Source organism: Schistocerca gregaria, chromosome X (genome assembly GCF_023897955.1).
Source record: "Schistocerca gregaria isolate iqSchGreg1 chromosome X, iqSchGreg1.2, whole genome shotgun sequence".
Classification (NCBI taxonomy): Eukaryota; Metazoa; Arthropoda; class Insecta; order Orthoptera; family Acrididae; genus Schistocerca; species Schistocerca gregaria.
Window position 1 is genome coordinate 568,449,837 of NC_064931.1, and position 21,467 is coordinate 568,471,303.

Here is a 21,467-nt window from a genome sequence, read left to right on the forward strand (position 1 = left end):
AAGCATCATTTCCGCCCTTGCTATTGCTCATGAAAACCACACATTGCATGTTGTACCACCACACAGCGAGACCTTAAGAGCTGATAGTCCAGATTGCTGTACACACGGGTACCTCTAATACCCACTAGCACGTCCTCTTGCATTGATGCATTCGTTGAGGCAGACTATCCACAAGTTCATCAAGGCACTGTTGGTCCAGATTGTCCCACTGCTCAACGGCGATACTGCGTAGATGTCTCAGAGTGGTTGGTGAGTCACGTCGTCCATAAGCAGCCCTATTCAATCTATCCCAGGCATGTTCGATAGGGTTCATGTCTGGTGAACATGCTGGCCACTCTAGTCGAGCGATGTCGTTATCTTGAAGGAAGTCATTCACAAGATGCGCACGATGGGGGAGCGAATTGTCATCCATGAAGACGAATGCCTCGCCAATATGCTGCCGATATGGTTGCACTTCCGGTCGGAGAATGGCATTCACGTATTGCATAGCCATTACGGTGCCTTCCATGACCACCAACGAAGTATGTCGGCCTCACATAATGTCATCCCAAAACTGAAGGGAACCTTCACCTTGCTGCACTCGCTGGACAATGTGTCTAAGGCGTTCAGCCTGACCGGGTTGAGTCCAAACACGTCTCCGACGATTGTCTGATTGAAGGCATATGCGACACTCATTGGTGAAGCGAGCGTGATGCCAGTCCTCAGAGATCCATGTGGCATGTTGTTGGGCCCATCTGTAGCGTAGTGCATCGTGTCGTGGTTGCAAAGATGGACCTCGCCATGGACATCAAGGGTGAAGTTGCATATCATGCAGCCTATTGCGCACAGTTTGAGTCATAACACAGCGTCCTATGGCTGCACGAAAAGCATCATTCAACATGGTGGTGTTGCTGTCAGGGTTCCTCCGAGCCATAATCGGTACGTAGCGGTCATCCACTGCAGTAGTAGCCCTTGGGCGGCCTGAGCGAGGCATGTCATCAACAGTTCCTGTCTCTCTGTATCTCCTCCATGTCTGAACAACGTCGATTTGGTTCACTCCGAGGTGCCTAGATACTTCCCTTGTTGAGAGCCCTTCCTGGCACAAAGTAACAATGCGGATGCGATCGAACCGTAGTATTTACCATCTAGGTATGGTTGAACTTCAGACAACACTAGCTGTGTACCTCCTTCCTGGTCGAATGACTGGAACTGATTGGCTGTCGGAGCTCCTCCGTTTAATAGGCGCTGCTCATGCATGGTTGTTTACATCTTTGGGTGGTTTAGTGACATCCCTGAATAGTCAAATGGACTGTCTCTGTGATACAGTATCCACAGTCAACGTCTATCTTCAGGAGTTCTGAGAACATGGGTGAAGCAAAACTATTTTTGATGTGTGTGTATGATTGCGCCCTCAGATTTTAACTCAAGCACTGGCTCTCCACACATATCGACAATTGAAATGGCTCTGAGCACTATGGGACTCAATTGCTGTGGTCATTAGTGCCCTAGAACTTAGAACTACTTAAACCTAACTAACCTAAGGACATCACACACACCCATGCCCGAGGCAGGATTCGAACCTGCGACCGTAGCAGCAGCGCGGCTCCGGACTGGAGCGCCTAGAACCGCACGGCCACCGCGGCAGGCTCGACAATTGGAGTCTCACCCTGCTGCTTACTGATGTTAATTTGAGCATATGACTGGTTATTTTCAGTTAACTTTCTCTCTATGAACTCTATCATACTACACAGATAGTCCCAATTGTACCACACATACCGCAGCCTTGTACGAAGACATTGAACGTACTCTGTTTAAATTACAACATCAAAGTAGGGTGATGAGCATACATTCACATGTTTAGATTGACTTGCAGTCAAATTGTACACATTGGCAAATAGCAGTATTCTGCTAGCGCTTAGGTGAGACTCAAATTATGGCCACACCTATTTTGCAACATGGTCGAATGACGACAGATCTGATAGTTTGGGAAGATATCTCTAGTGACTGTTGCTGTTGCTGTGGTGGTTCAGCCAGTAGCACACTGCAGAACACCTGATAGTCCTCATCCAGCATTGGATCGTATTCTGTAACATTAATAAAACTTAAGTATAACAAAACACACATATATAATAACAATAATTATATATGGAAAATGGAAATGAAGTCCCATGCTTCTTGACAGAGCATAGGGGATCGATATAGGAGACCTGCAGTGCCATAATAGGCAAGGTTCTAATGGAGGTGGTTTGCCGTTGCCTTCCTCTGACCATAATGAGGATGGATGATGATGAAGACGACACAACAACACCCAGTCATCTTGAGGCAGGCGAAATTCCCTGACCCCATCGGGAATCAAACCTGGCACCCCATGGTTGGTAAGCGAGAACACAACCACGAGACCATGAGCGGCAGACAGCTATACATGGATGGAGAAAATACTTATTGATAGCCATCATATCATTCTGCCCACCTGCTCGATGCAGGCATTTCATACAGGTTATCTCGCTACAAAGTGCAGATATCAAATGACAGCCATCTTGCAATTGAACTATAAAAATTAAAATTAATCGAAGGGTGGGGGGGAGGGGTCGAGCTTGCACACCATTGGTGCCCTTGGCCCAGTATCGATTGGCCAAGGGGATCATTATGTCAACTCAACAAGGTAACGCCACTGCTCACAGTAGGGGAGAAGGGGGAATCCTGCATTTTCTGTGTATTGTAACATTTATGTGTGATGTTTGCGATGTGTGTGAGGTGCTGTACTAGTCTGTAAGCACTAATGAATACCATATATCTATTGACAATATGTAAAATATATTTATGGCTGTTTCTGTAGAGCATCTTGGATGGCTATATGCACTGTGCTAGCACAGCGACAGTCATTACATTTGTTATGTGATTAAAGCGCATATTAATGGGTGATCATATATAGCTTTTGCGGTTTGTGGTAGGCATTCTCGAATATCACACATATTAGTTACAATAATTTACAATGAAGCTCCTGGTAATGTAGCCAGTTATTCTTATACTTAGCCGTCAAACTTGTGAGTAAAATGTGCACAAGTTATTCTCGTGATGCCACAATTGAAGGCTTCACCATCTCAAAACTTCTCTACAATACATGAGACCCAAGATTGGTGGTGGCAGCGGCAGCAAATTGTTTATATTAAGTATGACAGTTGTGGTTAATTGTTTAAATGGCATGTCATGGGTATTAATTAGAGTACTCAGGGGTACAAGAGCGTGGAGGGGGAGGGGGGGGGAGCACAGGGGGCAGAGAGTGTGGGGTGCAAGGGTGGGAGGAGTGTGGGTGATTTGTGGCATGTGGCATCGGGTGGCCTTCACAGGACAGTGACATATTGATGTCATGGAAATGGTGCAATTGTCTGGATGTGAAGATGTTAGAACTCCAGGAATGGTGACAGTGATGTCAGCAATTTGGACAAGAACGCCCACTGTCCTCCTACTCACAGCATCCGCCATGTATTCAGTCGCATCTTGGGGTGGACCCCAAGCATCACTCTGAGTCGTAAGAGGCTTCAGTAATTCGAAGACACTCTGAACGTAATCTTTACGTTCTCCAGGTAATCTATCGGTGCTTAGTCGTTGTGGAATCGAATGAGAGAGACGTTTTGTGGGAGTAACCTTCAGTGCAAGTAACGTACAGAGTTTTTTTGTACCTTTCGTGATAAAAAAGTCTAAACACATAAAGTCCCGTGTTTGGATCAAGGTAGGCATATGTCGCACCGTAAAGGGGAATGCAAGATGAGGAGGATTCAACAAGAGGTGAAGCCGAGGGCAACACGTTGATGCAACTTAAGTCCTGTGATCGTCCGCAAGAGCAGCACATTGATACGCTCCAGGATATTGTCCCTGGCCGACACTAAAAATTCATCCAATTTCTACCTTGGCAGCTCCTGGAAGCCAAACCACCTGTGTCAGTCGCCACAAGAAAGTTATTGCAGCATAGGAGAACAAACAAGCGCCTACGTCTGCAAGCAAAGCGTAATGACGTCATGGAAGCCGAGAGATAATGTCACACTAGTGACAAAGAAGAGTGTCGTAAAGAAGGCTAGATTCAACACAATATGTATTCCAGCGCCGAAGCATCAGAAAAAGGCCTATGAAAAGTGGAGCTGCTAAAGTCTGAAACTAGAAGAGCTGACAGCGATGGAAAACCAGGACACATGATGTCATAGCCTCCCCACTGCTGCAAAGCGCACGGGAAACGCCAGCATAAATAACCCACCCTTCTTAACAAATGTCAGGTTACTGAGTCTGATTGCCGCCTACCCTCTGCGAAGACTCAGTCCATGAGGCAGATGCAACTACACAGTGAGAGGAGAGGCTTTGGAAGTGGACCCTCAGTACACCTAGCTGTCTTAGACCGTCTACAGAACCATGAATCTGGCTGGAAGGACGCTGCTGCAGCCAGCTGCACTGCCAACTTCTGAGGCAGAGGCTGGCATCACCCTGCAGGTCTGCTGAAGGCTTGACCTGTGCGACCTGGATGCTGTCCGTCTTCCACCTTCAAGAGGGGAAGCATTGCTGCTGCTCATCCTGGAGGCGGGCTGCACGATGTTGGGGCGTGAGCGGAAGACGGCCTAACGGTGTGCGGGACCGTAGCCCAGCCTCATGGAGACGGTTGCGAATGGTCCTCGCCGATACCCCAGGAGCAACAGTGTCCCTAATTTGCTGGGAAGTGGCGGTGCGGTCCCCTACGGCACTGCGTAGGATCCTATGGTCTTGGCGTGCATCCGTGCGTCGCTGCGGTCCGGTCCCAGGTCGAAGGGCACGTGCACCTTCCGCCGACCACTGGCGACAACATCGATGTACTGTGGAGACCTCACGCCCCACGTGTTGAGCAATTCGGCGGTACGTCCACCCGGCCTCCCCCATGCCCACTATACGCCCTCGCTCAAAGTCCGTCAGCTGCACATACGGTTCACGTCCACGCTGTCGCGGCATGCTACCAGTGTTAAAGACTGCGATGGAGCTCCGTATGCCACGGCAAACTGGCTGACACTGACGGCGTCGGTGCACAAATGCTGCGCAGCTAGCGCCATTCGACGGCCAACACCGCGGTTCCTGGTGTGTCCGCTGTGCCGTGCGTGTGCTCATTGCTTGTACAGCCCTCTCGCAGTGTCCGGAGCAAGTATGGTGGGTCTGACACACCGGTGTCAATGTGTTCTTTTTTCCATTTCCAGGAGTGTATCATTGCTATATAAACATATCGATGTATCAAAGTACCTCTACATTAATGAAATAAAATCTGAATGTTGTCTCAGAAATATGTCAACTACTTTACAGAAACACAGTAGAATACTGCTGGTATCGAGAGGTTCAGGTGAGGTGCCGTAACGGTTACGTAATTCAAGTACCATTACAGCCTCCTGTAACATAATAAAAGTGGTTTGGCTGACGTTTTAGCTGCGAAGTGAAGTGTATCTAATCTTCTAAACTGCTATACCATGAAGGCGGCAGGCAACAAACGTTAAACTGGCATGAAGTATAATACATGGTTTGATATCCAAATGATTAGCGTGTCAGTACAACAGCACAAACAAAGTAGGAGTAACGCCATCCACATGTTGTATATAAGGAAAGATGACAAAGCGGGATTTTTATTAAGAAGTCTATAGATGGTGTGTAATGTGACGCTGCACCACTAACATAAGTGATATCAGTGGAATGGTGTATGCATCAGGCCGTTATTTGAAGTCAACACAGTAAGATACGTCAATGTGGAAACGTGACAGAATGGCAGGAAGAAACTATTGCGTTTGGGCATGCCCCTGGCGGTACTGTGAATGAATTTACTCGTTTTTTGGTGGAATAACGCAGACGGTCCAACACATTTACAAGGAAATGTGTGCCACACACCATGACAACGATGGTTGTAAAAAGGTTCTTACTGACAAGGATAGAAGACGAATGTCACTCTTTGTCACTGACGATCTGTATCAAACATGACAAGGATTGCTGATGTCAGTGAGTCCTGGACCATCTCAACTAGCTTCTGAGCAAACACTTGCAATGTAACTGTATGCATTAAATACTCGGTACCTCACAAAAGGACACAGTTCACATTTGCACGTAACGGTACACGTCTTCAATGGACCAAAAATAAACAGAGACTGGAGAGTAGCTGACTGTACGCCTATAATGTGGTCCAGCAAGTCGCTATTTTATCTATTTGTAAATCACACAAGGCTTCACGTGTACCAACAGTCAAGTGAGTTATAAAATCGGCAGTGTGAAGTGGGTATAGTTCAGGCCATAGACGGTTCTGTGATGATTTGCGGGCGTGTTTCGAACTATCACTTGCACCCATTCATTCAGTTTCCCATGAGCATAAACCAGAATATCTGTTGAAACAGTCTTGGTTAACAAGTCTTAGATTTGCTTCTAAATCTTCATGATGACTGTGCTGTACACTTCCATCTTCTACGATGCCAACAGTCAAGTTCACAGGGTTGCATGCATACATTCCTACTTTGATGTCACTCAGGCGTCCTACCATACCTCAACTTATCCAATAAATCACCCGATGATAATACTACAGACAGTATCTCGGACATGTAATGGCTGTAACACTAACAGCCAGAACTGCAGCACAGCAACTGAAACTAGGCCACAGTTACTGGTCAATGCCCTGCCAACTCAGTAGTGTCAACAAACACAGCTTGTGTAGCCAGTGCTTCTGCATGAGAGACGCCACGCAAACTCCCTCCGCATGATCGACGGACCAACTGATTACGCCACACCAGGACACAACTGTCGGCGCATGGAAAAGGAACTTAAACCAATAAGACGAGACCGTCAGCAAGTCGTCACAGCTGGGCCATCCAATGACGCGCAAGCTGTGTCGGTCGTCGCCGCCGGTCCGCGGACCGACGAACGCTGCCTGAGTGTCCATCTGAGGCACAGGCACGTCGCTTCGCTACCCCACAGCCATCAGCCTCCACCTGCCAACATGCTGTGGTAGCCAGGCCGCTGCTACCATCCACGGGAAGTGCCTGCGTCGGCAAGCCCGTGCTGGTGTGCCGGGGTCCGACAATCACCTCCCGTCATCTGCCCTCTGCCTGTTCGGATGTGCTGAACCACATCTGTTAATGTTCATCAATAAAGTGTTCCATTAACTGACTGGCTGTCTTCTTCACCCATTTCATCGCCGACAACCAGCAAAGAATCACTCGCCCGCTGCTACCATGCAGTATACGCTGTTACAGACCATTTGTAAGAGTGGGTGAAATGCTAAAATGAACATCACAAAAATTTGGCACATCACTCTAGGTAATCATCAATTATTGGTTTGAGCTGGATAAAGCATACCTGGTGAAATTTGTAGACTCTCTTCTTTGTCGAATTGAGGCGTTTATCAGGCTAGAGACAGTGTTACAACGTAATAGCCAGCTGTCTCCTGGGGGAGACTAATACTTTGTCCAGTGTGCATATAAACTAATAATAATTATAAACTAATAATAATTATCTGCTGCACATGTAGGTGAATGTGGGAGCTTTAATTTGAAATATTTAAAGCTGAAAAGTATTCTCGAGCACGAATCTTTCAAGTGTAAGTTGCACCACAGGGAGAACCGCCTCTGGTTACAAAAAAGCTGGAGGGCGTGCTGAAAATTACTTTCTCCGAATTTTTTATTTGAAAACTCTTAACGTTCTTTTTAAATAAGATAAACTTCATTAATATTCTACATCTTTATTCTTCATGTCTTGGTATATGATTGTTAACATACGACCGCTGTGGTCGAGCGGTTCTAGGCGCTTCAGTCTGGAGCCGCGCTGCTGCTACGGTCGCAGGTTCGAATCCTGCCTCGGGCATGGATGTGTGTGATGTCCATAGATTAGTTAGCTTTAAGTAGTTCTTAGTCTAGGGGACTGATGACCTCAGATGTTAAGTCGCATAATGCTTAGAGCCATTTCAACCATTGTCAACATAGTCATCCTGGCGACAAACACATCTCTATCAAGGAGAAACCAGTATACTGATACTGTCACTGCAGAACGTTTGATTTTGGTCGTGCGGTAGCGTTCTCGTTTCCCACGCCCGGGTTCCCGGGTTCGATTCCCGGCGGGGTCAGGGATTTTCTCTGCCTCGTGATGGCTGGGTGTTGTGTGATGTCCTTAGGTTAGTTAGGTTTAAGTAGTTCTAAGTTCTAGGGGACTGATGACCATAGATGTTAAGTCCCATAGTGCACAGAGGCAACGTTTGATATTGTTGACAGAGCCGCATCCTCACCTCTGCTTGCGCCACTTTATTACTGCCAAAGTGATGATCCCAAAGGCGTTCTTTGAGTTCTGGTAACAGATCAAAATCGGATGGGGCCAAATCGGAACTGTATTGAGGACAATCGATGACAGTGAACCCAAGGCATCGGATTGCTGCAGATGTCGCAGTGCTAATGAGTATTCTGTCATTGCCATGCTGAAGGAAATGGTGATCCATGTGAGGACTAACCTTTCAAATTCGAATCTCAATTACAGCATTCTGTTTCTCACGCACTTACATAGTTACGTTACACACCACCACGTTACATGCTACAGTTCGAAGTCCCCTAACGGCAGCGGGTTGCGACTAGCGTCACCGAAGCGGGAATGCCGACCGAATGCGTGACATATAACACCTCAACCGATTTTGAGAACAGAACAAAAATCATGAAGAATTACTATTCGGCACGCCTTTCTAATGACGTATGCCAGCCAAGCCATTACAGTCTCAAAAGTTCGTAGCCTCTTCGCACATTTCCAAACACTTGCGTGCGGAGCTCGAACGTCACATCGAGGTTCGTAGGGTGAGAGCAGCGATAGCTCTCGTGACCATGCCGCATCGGGCTGTGGCTTAGGTGTCCTTTCAACAGCCCCAATGCGAACGATGGCGGCGCCAAACGCACACTAATTGACAGTAGCTTCCACAGCCATCACTCACTAAAAACTGATATTCATCCTCCACGATGCATGGAAAGTTTTAAAGTCTCTTATCACACTACTGTCACTGTATGACTATTTATGCTCCCCTATACCGACACATTCAACCTTATTAAAACCCACTGCAGAATGTAAGAGCAAGTACACTGAATATACACAAATCAGCCAGAAAATTATGACCATCGTCCTACTATCGATATAAGCCCGTCCAGGCGGTAGCAGCGTCACCTGGCAAGCAATGACTGCTAGTCAGACACACGCACGGTGCATGTAGTGTCAGTGAGCGTGCTGTCCGAGTGCAGAGAAGGGAAGGCGCACGATTTATCTGAGTTTGACCGAGGGCAAATCGTGAAGGCCAGGAGCTCGGCACGAGCATTTCGGAATGTGTTCGAGGAGAGCTGTGGTGAGTGTCTTCAACACGTGGCGAAACCAGGGTGGAACCACGTATAGGCGCCGTAGGCCAGGCAGGCTGGTAAAACAGGACATGGGACGAACTGAGGCGGAACTAACATCAGACTTTAATGCTGGGCAGAGTACAACTGCACCGAACACGCCTAACGACGGGCGTCAGCAGCCAACGACTCATACATGTGCCAATATTAACACCACGACATCGGCAACTACGACTGAAGTGGGAGTGTGACTATCGGCATTTGACGTTGCCGCAGTGGAAGAGAGTTACATGGTCTGATGAATCTCAATACCTTCTTCATCATGCTGATGAGGTTGTGTGAATCCGTCGTCTTTCAGGGGATCAGCTCCTTGACACCTGTACTGTGGTGCGGCGAAAAGATGGTGGGGACCCAGTTTTGCTCTGAGGAACATTCACATTCCAATGGAGGTCGTGCAAGGCACCATGACTATCAAGGAGTATCGTAAACTGACTGCAGACCACGTAACCCCTTCATGACGATCACCTTTCCCAACGGCAGTGGCATTTTTCAACAAAATAATGTGCCATGTCAAAAGGCCAGGAGTGTGATGGTTTGGTCGATGAACACAGTGGCGAGTTCCAGTTGATGTGTTGGCCCCCCAGCAGGATCAAACACATCTGGCATGTGACTGAATGTGGCGCCAGGGGTCATCACCAGCCTCCCCAGAATTTACGGGAATTAGGCGGTTTGTGTGTGCAGATGTGATGCCAACTCCTTGCTGCGACCTACCGAGGCCTCATTGCTTCCATGCCACGGCGCGTCGCCGCTGTTATCAAATGGTTCAAATGGCTCTGCGCATTATGGGACTTAACTTCTGAGGTCATCAGTCCCCTAGAACTTAGAGCTACTTAAATCTAAATAACCTAAGGACATCACACACATCCATGCCCGAGGCAGGATTCGAACCTGCGACCGTATCGGTAGCGCAGTTCCAGACTGTAGCGCCTAGAACCGCTTGGTCACTCAAGACGGCGCTGTTATCCGTACCAAAGGTGGACACATCGGCTATCAGACAGGTGGTTATAATGTTCTGGCTGAACAGTGTAAGGTGTTTCAAAGAGGTTCAACTTTTTACGCAAAACTGCATCTCCTACACAAATTAAGATAAGAACTTGGGGTTAATTTTACCTTATGCAGCGAAATTAAATTTTACCTTGGCGCTAGTTATGATCTGCTGGTTTATGTGGTTGCTGGAAGGGACTCCATGGTGTAACTAACGCGCCCGTCCAACAGGTAATGTGCGCCGAGGCGAGAGGGTTGGAGGTTGGGTTTTTTGGGGGAAGAGACCAAACAGCGAGATCATCTGCCTCATCCGATTAGGAATGGAAGTCTGCCGTGCCCTTTCAAAGGAGCCATCCTGACATTTGCCTGGAGCGATTTAGGGAAATCACGGAAAACCTAAATCAGCATGACCGGACGCGGGATTGAACAATCGTCCTCCCAAATGCGAGTCCAGTGTGCTAACCACTGCGCCACCACGCGCGGTACCGAGGCGAGAGGGCGATAACACAGAAACAAAATACGTTTGGCTTTCTCCGTTTCAACAGGTGCAACTCATTACAATTACGCGGAATGATTTTCGTCGAGCGTACGGCACTACATCTCCTTACAGTGTGAGTGGTGCACTGCACCATTGACGTGTAAGCTCTCCTGATCTCATAGTATGTGATTGTGTTTTGTAGTGGTTTGTGAAAGACTCACGCTACGTGACTTCCCTTCCGTCCGCAGCTCGTGGGTGTTGTGTGTTGTCCTTAGGTTAGTTAGGTTTAAGTAGTTCTAAGTTCTAGGGGACTGATGACCATAGATGTTAAGTCCCATAGTGCTCAAAGCCATTTGAACCATTTGAACTTCCCTTCCAAAAGCTTCGGGTGAAATGCGGCATCAACAGGAACCGATTTTGCCTCGTCGTCTCAATTGAGCGTTTAACCTGCAATGTGTGGAAGGGGAACTTCAGGCTGAAGGTGGTTCTGTGAGGCTTTGCGGGTGTTTTTCATACTACGACTTGGGCCTACTCACTCAAAATACCGTGAACATGAACCAGGACGTTTATAACAACATTGTCAGTGACCATGTATTGCCCGTTCTTCTACTTCTTTAAAATGAGTACGCTGCTCATTCTCTCAACATCCAAGATGACAACAACAGTCCCCACAGCGTTGCATACATAAGTACCTGGTTTGACGAAGATTCATGCATGCTGTCGCACATCGACTGAAACGCTAAATCACACAATCTTAATCCCACAGCCAACGTCTCGGACTATTTGGAACAGGAGCTGGAACGTAGCAATCAACATCCCCGCAATTCGGCAGCTATACAGGATGTAATCACCAGCTGGATATGACATGCCCAAAGAAACTTGCAGACTCCGTTCTTCGCCGAGCTAAGGCCATTATCAAGAATAGGGACGGTGTTAGCGTGATGTCTGCTCTAAGTAATTAATTTTTGGCCTCGTGTGCTTTAAATGGTTACGTGTAGCAAATGTGGTTCAGTGTTTAAGCAAGTATACTTTCGAGCATCTTACTATTGTCTGAAAAAAAAGATGTAATCTCTGCCGTATTTTTCCATTCGATTTTATGTTTCTTGAAGAATTAATTATAAATAAGTGTTGAAAACTGATTTTTAATGCATATGGAAACTTTGGACGCAGTCAAGAAAGAAATCACATGTCACAATTTTTTTTCGCTTTCCATCAATTTGGAACACGTTACTTAAATCTACATCTGCATGATATTTCGCAAACCACCTACAGGAGTATGGCGGAGGGTACGTTTGGTACCACTAAGTGATCCCCCCTTCCCTGTTCCACTCGCGATTGGCGCGTGGGAAGAATTATTGTCGGTAAGCCTTTGTATTAGCACTAATTTCTGGAATTTTCTTTTCGTGGTCTTTTGGCGAGATGTATATGGGAGGGAGTAACACGTTGTACGACTCTTCCGGGAAAGTCCTCTCTCGAAATTTCAGCAGTAAACCTCTTGTAGCGTCTGCCACTGGATTTTGTTGAGCATCTCCGTAACACTCTCGCTCTCAACATTCGATTTCAAAACACCATTCTCGGGCACATTAAAACTCCGAAGAACTTTGGCATGACGCTGGACAGAACACTATCTTTTAAAGAGCACCTAACAAAGACTGCCGAAAAACTAAAGACAAGAAACAACATTATTCAAAAGCTCTGTGGTACTACCTGGGGAGCAACGGGCTCCACTCTCCGCACCTCTGCTTTAGCAACTGTATTCTCGGCTGCCGAATACTGTGCTCCGATTTGGGTAAAGAGACCACATGTAAAAAAGGTGGATGTCCAGTTGCATAACACTCTAAGGATGATTTCTGGAGTAATTAAACCCACTCCAACGCAATGGCTCCCAATATTAAGCCACATCCCGCCGCAACACCTGCGACGTACTGACGCCTTTGTACGTTAATACAAAAACATCATAGTAAATCGAAGCCTGACAATCCACCAAGACACTGAGGCTGCAAAACCTAATAGGCTTCGATCTAGGAACCCGCCAACAAGAATAGTGCGGACCTGTGTACAAGAAGGTTTCAGTATCACAAACGCATGGTCTGAAAAATGGAGCGCATGGCAAAATCATAACATGCCTTGCATCACACAAAAGCCACCTGGTTTTGACCTACCCCGCAAAACGTGGTCCACTCTAAATAGGATTCGAACTCGTCATGGCAGATGTGTTTACTCCCTGTATAAATGGGGTAAAACACCATCCCCTCAGTGTCACTGAGGAGAAAATCAGACCATCAGCCACATTGTTGAAGAGTGTTCCAGAAGGGCCTATAATGGGAGCCCCGACGACTTCCTGCTCGCATCTCCAGAGTTGATAGATTATATTAATAGACTTGATGTTTGTTCGTAATCCTTAAACTTTACTATATTAGCAATGTTTGTTTTGCAATAATTAACGTTTGTTATATTAGTGATTTGTCTGTTTCTTTGTTATGTGTCTGTATTGTCATACGATAAATAAAATAAATAAATAAGCGACTAAACGATCCCGTAACGAAACGCATCGCTAGGCATTGGCTCTTCTCTGTCTGTTCTATCAGTCCTATTTGGCAGGGATCCTATAGTGATGAACAGTTTTCAAGACTCGTTCAAACGAATTCCTTGTAAACTACTCCCTTCGCGGATCAATTGCATTTGCTTAAGATTCTTTCTATGGATCTCAGTCTGACATCTGCTTTCCCTTCTATTTGTTTTATGTGGCCGTTCCACTTAAGGTCGCTCTGGATGATTACTCACACATATTTGACGGTAGAGGATGTTTCCAGCAATTTTTTATCAATAGTGCAGTTATAGCGGTGGTTTTGTTTTCCATTGCATGCATAATATATTTAATTTATTTACTTTCAGGGTCAACTGCCAGAGCCTGCACCAGTCATCAATCCTCTGCAGGTCATTCTGCAAATCGATAGCGTCTTTTGGCCATGTTACTTTGTTCTAGACAACTCCATCATCTGCGAACAATCTCAAGGAGCTTCCGACACTTATTACTAGGTCACTTGTATACATTGAGAACAGTAACGGTCCTGTCACACTTCCTTGGGGTACTCCGGAAATTACCTTTAGATCCGTCGATTTTGTTCCATTAAGAGAGACATGTAGAGTACTATTTGTGAGGAAGTCTTCAATCCCATCGCAAGTCTGGCCCGAAATTACGTAAGCTCTATTTTGTTCATTAAACGACAGTGCGGAACGGTGTCAAATGCCATCGTGGGTACGATGCTAAAAACAGTCAGTACAGCCTACACAACGCGTAAGATGCTAGTTGCCTTCACCAAATCAGTTATCTGCCGGCAGGAACCGAGGATGGCCTCAGAACCCATGCGGCAAGCGTCATTCGCGGCAACATGTGCCATTATTTGCTGTCGTTTGCACCCAGTGCGCTCGACAACAGCCCACAGACCCTCCTACACGTCACGGACGAGACCCTCGGCAAACACACTGAGTGCACATTGGCATTCTTTCGCGCCTACATGCTACTTCCCTTAGGGGTCCATTACCTTCCTAACGTTGGAGGTCCCAATGACTACGGTTGGGTTGGGTTGTTTTGGGGGAGGAGTCCAGACAGCGAGGTCATCGGTCTCATCGGATTAGGGAAGGACAGGGAAGGAAGTCGGCCGTGCCCTTTCAAAGGAACCATCCCAGCATTTGCCTGGAGCGATTTAGGGAAATCACGGAAAACCTAAATCATGATGGCCGGACGCGGGACTGAACCGTCGTCCTCCCGAATGCGAGTCCAGCGTGCACCTCGCTCGGCAATGACTAGCATACCAGTCCTCTGGACTTGTCCGGACGGGGCGGCAAAATCGGCCGCCGGCCCAACAGGAAAAGCACCCCTTGCTGGCTCAGAAATGTTATCAGCATTAGGTACCACTTCATATCTATTGCTAAGGTTTAAGTAACCAGCTGAATGGCCGATTTCCCCTTCCGCCTTCCACGCAATGACGTGCGAACCCCCCAATGTCCTCCACTAATTCTCGAGTGAAGATGAACTGGTCAGCTAACGTATATCAGAAAACGAAGCGACAACCAGGTCACCAGATTATTCCAACGGCACCAACGTTGTTGCAAGTTACTTGCACCCTGATGGCGCCACAGCTTTGACCAGCAGCCAGAAGCCTGTCGACCGTGGCCAACGCAGCTTTCAGCTGTTTACGAACAGCAGCCAGTTCTTCTGTCTGCTCACAAGAAGTACAGTCCCTACCACACCGTACCTTGTAAAAGAACTCAATAGAATCTCAAAAAGACAAACAACTCTGTGAGAAGTAAGGGGAAAATACAAACAGACCTTTGCAAAAGAGAAAATTACCCGACTGTGGTGCTTCTGAGGTGGAAAGCTCAAGCTGCTCTGACTTACTGAACGCAACTGCACAGCACACAGGGAGAGAACGAACTAAGAGTACAAACTGGCTGTCTAAACGTTCAACCTTCTCGATTGTGGCTCTACAGGCGGCGAAACTCTACATTACTAAAGCTACGATACACTAAAAAGAACAAAAACAAGTTCTGTTGTCTCTCAGACGGCGCTGAACGCAACATTAACAATCAAAGTAACAAAAGTGCAAACTGCTATATAAACTTTAACTCACTGAATACAACTGCACAGCACATAGGCAGGCCACGAACTGTTATCAGTCTTACACTTTAAGTAATATGGGCATAAACTGTTGAGGGTGTACAGCAACCAGTCACAAATTGGTTTTTAGGCTGCTTTATTTTGTGGCTGGTTGCTGTATACTATCAACAGTGGGCGCATATAACCCTCGCTGTTTTGCGCCCTGAAATAAAACAAAACAAACAAAAACCATCAACAGTTTATTTCATATCAGTGCCACGGTCCCCAACCATGTCTTTATTTTAGAAAATTGCAATATGGGGATGCCTTACGAAGCAGGGAAGTCATATCAGTCCGACATTCAGTTCGTCTATTCTATAACAGGCACTAAGAAATATCAGCTGCTCTTGCTTACCAGCATGACAATGAATGGCTACCTTGCCCTCTTCTAAGGCGAAGGCCATGACTTTGACCATGTCCAACAGGTGAGTGGTTGTCGCTTCACCATAGTCTCGCCACGCGAAGTTGTAGAAGTAAACTGCAAAATAAGCAACAAATCGAACTCAATTATTTACGCAGCGCAACTCTTCGTGTTGAATGACAACTTATACTGCTCATACATGCTAAATCTCCAAAACTCAAGACATATGTGATTAGATTGCTGTCAAATATGAGGGCGTGAAGAAAAGTAATGCTGTCGAATTTTTTATTTGAAAACTCTTAAAGAAACATTATTAACATACTACATCGTTATTATTCATGTATACGTATTTATTTATCAATATAGTCACTCTGGTGACGAACATATTTGTCCCAACGAGGGGCCAGTTGACGGAGCCACTGTCTCGCCTCTTTTGCGTCGTTTCATTACTACCAAAGTGAAGTCCTCGAAAGTGTTCTGTAAATTTTGGAAACATGAAAATCGGATAGAGCCAAATCGGGACTGTATGAAGGATGATCGATAACAGGAAACCCAAGGTGTCGGTTTGTTGCAGATGTCGCAGCACTCGTGTGTGATCTTGCATTGTCACGCTGAAGGAGAGGATGTTCAATGTGTGGACGAACTCATCGATATCGGAACTCGATTACAGCGCACGCCGTATCTCATGCACCGACATCGTTACGTTACATACCGCTATGTTACACACTACAATCCGGAGCCCTCTAGCGGCAGAAAGCTGAAAATATGTAGACATTAAGAATGGAGATGTAGAATGTTAATAATGTTTGTTTTATTTAAAAAGCTGTAAGCGTTTTCACATTTCGGAGGAGTTAATTTTTAGCATGCCCTCGTAATTATGTTTGTGCTAAGGATGGCACGATTTTATTTGGCGAAGGTTAGCACCACTCTGGGTCATTGAGTCACTTGGCAGTTACGGTCTTTGCTCCCTCTAGCGGAAACGGTGGCATCTCGCGGCACCGGGCAGTGGACGGGAATTCGCTGTTGAGGCTGAGTTGGACAGAGGGTTGATGACAGCGAACTGGGAGCGGCAAATGCCGTCAGCAGTTGAGGGAGCCCGTGTCTTGTCGTGCTGAAAGCTGAGGTGTTGCTAATTTTGCCCTATCTTAGGCGCAGTGATGTATCGGTTTGGTTCCATGTAAACTGGTGTAACTTGTTTTTTGATGTACTGGGCAGGGTCCATCCCACAGTTTGTCTTGCATGTTAATGGGTGTAATTTCTACAGCTACATCTACATAATTACTCTGCAGTTCACAAATGAGTGCCTGGCAGATGGTTCATCGAACCACCTTCAAGCTACTTCTCTACCTTTCCACTCTCGATCACTACACGGCGAAAATGAAAACTCAAATCTCTGCGTGCGAGCTCTGACTTCTCTTATTTTATCAGGATGATCCCTAAGTAGGTGGGCACCAACAAAATATTTTCACATTTTGAGGAGAAAGTTGGTGATCGAAATTTCATGAGAATGTCCTGCCGCAGCGAAAATCACCTTTGTTTCAGCGACTACCACCCCAGTTCGTATAACATATCCGTGGCACACTCTTTCCTATTTTGAGATAATGCGAAACTAGATGCCTAGCTTTGAAGTTTTTCGATGTTCTCCTTCAGTTTTATCTGATGCAGATCCCACAGCGCACAGCAATACTCCAGAAGAGGGCCGACAAGCGTAGTGTGCTGTGTCTTTAGGACACCTGTTACATTTTCTAAGTGTTCTGCCAATAAATCGCAGTCGTTGGTTTGCTTTCTCCACAACATTATCTATGTGACTATTTCACTTTGAGTTATTCGTAATCCTAATATCTAAGTATTTAGTTGTGTGATTTATTGTGTAACCAAAATTTTTGGGATTCCTTTTAGTATTCTTGCGGACATCTTCACAATTTTCATCATTTAGAGTCAATTACCACTTTATGCGCCATACAGATATCTTGTCTGAATCATTTTGCAATTCGTTTTGATCACCTGATGACATTGCAAGACGGTAAATTACAGCATCTTCTGCAAACAATCTAAGAGGACTGCTCAGATAGTCTCCTAAATCGTTTATGTAGTTCAGGATCAGCAGAGGGCCTATAACATTTTCTTTGGGAACGTCATATATTACTTCTGTTTTACTCGATTACTTTCAGTCAGTTATTACAAAAATGGTTCAAATGGCTCTGAGCGCTATGGGACTTAACATCTCAGGTCATCAGTCCCCTAGAACTTAGAACTACTCAAACCTAACTGACTCAAGGACATCACGCACATCAATGCCCGAGGCAGGTTTCGAACGTGCGACCGTAGCGGTCGCGCGGTTCCAGGCTGAAGCGCCTAGAACCGCTCGGCTACACTGGCGGGCTCAGTTATTCCAAACTGCGACCATTCAGACAGGAAATCACGAACCTAGGCACACAACTGAGACGATACACCATAGGCACACTATTTGATTAGAAGTCGCCTGTAAGGAACGGTGTCAAACTCCTTCTGGAAATCGAAAAATTTGGAATCTTCTGTCGATAGCACTCATTACTTCGTGAGAATAAAGGGCTGGTTGTGTTTCACAAGAACGATTTTTTTTCTGAATACGTGTTGGCTGTGTCAATAAATCGTTTTCTTCGCGGTAATTCATAATAGCACGGACGATATTTAAAATATGTCGCTTCTTATGAGAAGCTGTATCACAGTACTCTGGCCGCGCGGGATTAGCAGAGCGGTCTCAGGCGCTGCAGTCATGGACTGTGCGGCTGGTCCCGGCGGAGGTTCGAGACCTCCCTTGGGCATGGGTGTGTGTGTTTGTCCTTAGGATAATTTGGGTTAAGTAGTGTGTAAGCTTAGCGACTGATGACCTTAGCAGTTAAGTCCCATAAGATTTCACACACATTTGAACATTTTTTGAATAGTACTCTGATGCGATGGTGCTGGTACGGAAGCTACCTCTCGGCTGCGGTTTCTAACTACTGGCTCCTGAAGCACAAAACAAATGCCTGGCGCGATGCAAGCAGTGACTCTATGCGCTACGCAGTTAATAAAGCGCGGAGCTGTGCCTGATAAGTACACAAACACACATGAAATAAAGGAGTTGAATCTAAAGAGCACTGACGAAATTTTTAAATACGTCGCTTCTTATGAGAAGATGTGTCAACTCGCAGTATGCTACTCTGATGCGCTGCTGCTGCAATCAGAGTCACGGTTCGACAGAGCAACATTTCAGAATCAGTTATTATTTAAAACTGATCCAGCACATGTTATAACATGTTATTGTGTCTAGAGGCTACTACTGAGCTATTTTTGGTAAACATTTTAGTGGTCAATAGTGATGTACATTATACACTGAAGCGCCAAAGAAACTGGTACAGCCACATATCTCTCTTTACAAATACAGAGGTATGTAAACAGGCAGAATACGGCGCAGCGGCCGTTAACACCTGTACAGGGCGACAAATGTCTGGCGCAGTTGTTAGATCGGTTACTGCTGCTATAACGGCAGGCTATCAAGATTTAAGTGAGCTTGAATGTGCGGTAATAGTCGGCGCACGAGCTATGGGACACAGCATTTACGAGGTAGCGATGAAGTGAGGATTTTCTCGTACGGCCATTTCACGGGTGTACCGTGAATATCAGGAATCCGGTAAAACATAAAATCTCTGACTTCGATGCGTCCGGAAAAACACCCTGAAAGAACGGAACCGACGACGTCTGAAGAGAATCGTTCAACGTGACAGAAGTGCAACCCTTCCGCAAATTGCTGCAGAGTTCAGTGCTGGACCATCAACAAGTGTCAGCTTGCGAACCATTCAACGAAACACCATCGATATGGGCTTTCGGAACCGACATTGGACTGTTGATGACTAGAAACTTATTGCCTGGTCTGACGAGTCTCGTTTCAAATTGTATCGAGCCAATGGACATGTACGGGTATGCAAACAACCTCATGAATCCATGGACCCTGCTTGTCAGCAGGGGACTGTTCAAGCTGGTGGAGGCTCTGTAATGGTGTGGGGCGTGTGGAACTTGAATGATATGAGACCCTTGATACGTCTCGATACCACTGTGACAGGTGACACGTACGTAAGCATCCTGTCTGACAACATGCATCCATTCATGTGCGTTGTGCATTCCGACAGACATGGGCAATTCCAGCAGGACAATGCGACACCCCACACGTCCAGAACTGCTACAGGCTGACTCCAGGAACACTCTTCTGAGTTTAAACACTTCCGATGGCTGCCAAACTTCTGTGGTGCTGTTCTCTCTCGATTCGATGGTAATGGGTGTCCCAGTCGAGATGACGTGGAACGGCGTCCGTCGATCACGACAACACCAAGCTGTAACTATTAGAAAAAAGCAAACTCCTCGCGTGGTTTGGTTATTTTCAGATACTGTATTTCGAAGATGATATCACTGTTTCGATTGAGCTGCACTCCGGAATGCGTGCGCCGCCCTTGCTTGCAATGAAAGCAATTGTGTTCGTTATCTGTCGATCTTCTTCAATTATAAATGTAGCGACTGCACCACTCGATAATGCGATGCCTTCATTCACCTGAAATAACCAAAAGTACCTTGCGTGTTCGCGACAGACCTTTCAGTTTACGCAAACTTGCTGACTATAGTTCTTATGCCCGGTTTGAGAATGGTTATTAAAACGTTAGCAAATAGCTTCTTGAATGATCGTTCCATCACCCAAGCCGAGGCCACATTATGAAATTTGCGAGGATATTAAGTTGTTAATTATTATTTCGTCGTCAAGGCGTCGCTACGTCGCGTATTCAACAACTGCACGACATAACTCCAGAGATAACATACCCTTGAGCAATGTCCAGAATGCGGCGTAATTTTGGTGTAAAGTTACTGCTGTTCACATATAATTATCACTAATACACTTGGCACTTCATGTTATCAGAATAATCACGCACCACATGTTTTGATACATACAAAGAGCTTACAAACATATGAGTATCAAAGATGCTATGATATATCGTAACATTTGACGATGATGTCCTATGTTTGGAAGGGATCATATATTCATTTACGCAACTGCAATGCCTTTTACACTAGTACAGAGACATTGAATTTTTGAGTTGATATTGTTAAATTATGTATAAAGTTTCTTAATATATATACTCCTGGAAATGGGAAAAAGAACACATTGACACCGGTGTGTCAGACCCACCATACTTGCTCCGGACACTGCGAGAGGGCTGTACAAGCAATGATCACACGCACGGCACAGCGGACACACCAGGAACCGCGGTGTTGGCCGTCGAATGGCGCTAGCTGCGTAGCATTTGTGCACCGCCGCCGTCAGTGTCAGCCAGTTTGCCGTGGCATACGGAGCTCCATCGCAGTCTTTAACACTGGTAGCATGCCGCGACAGCGTGGACGTGAACCGTATGTGCAGTTGACGGACTTTGAGCGAGGGCGTATAGTGGGCATACAGGAGGCCGGGTGGACGTACCGCCGAATTGCTCAACACGTGGGGCGTGAGGTCTCCACAGTACATCGATGTTGTCGCCAGTGGTCGGCGGAAGGTGCACGTGCCCGTCGACCTGGGACGGACCGCAGCGACGCACGGATGCATGCCAAGAC

At 46.3% G+C, this 21,467-nt stretch overlaps 1 protein-coding gene across 1 annotated transcript in view; it reads right to left on the reverse strand.

Annotated features, from left to right (window-relative positions):
- LOC126299343 (protein tyrosine phosphatase domain-containing protein 1-like) overlaps positions 1-21,467 on the reverse strand; it is a 584,390-nt gene that overhangs the window by 260,051 nt on the left and 302,872 nt on the right. The window contains exon 5 of the mRNA XM_049991191.1: positions 15,852-15,974. Within this exon, the coding sequence (XP_049847148.1) occupies positions 15,852-15,974 (123 nt within the window). The remainder of the gene's footprint in view (positions 1-15,851; positions 15,975-21,467) is intronic.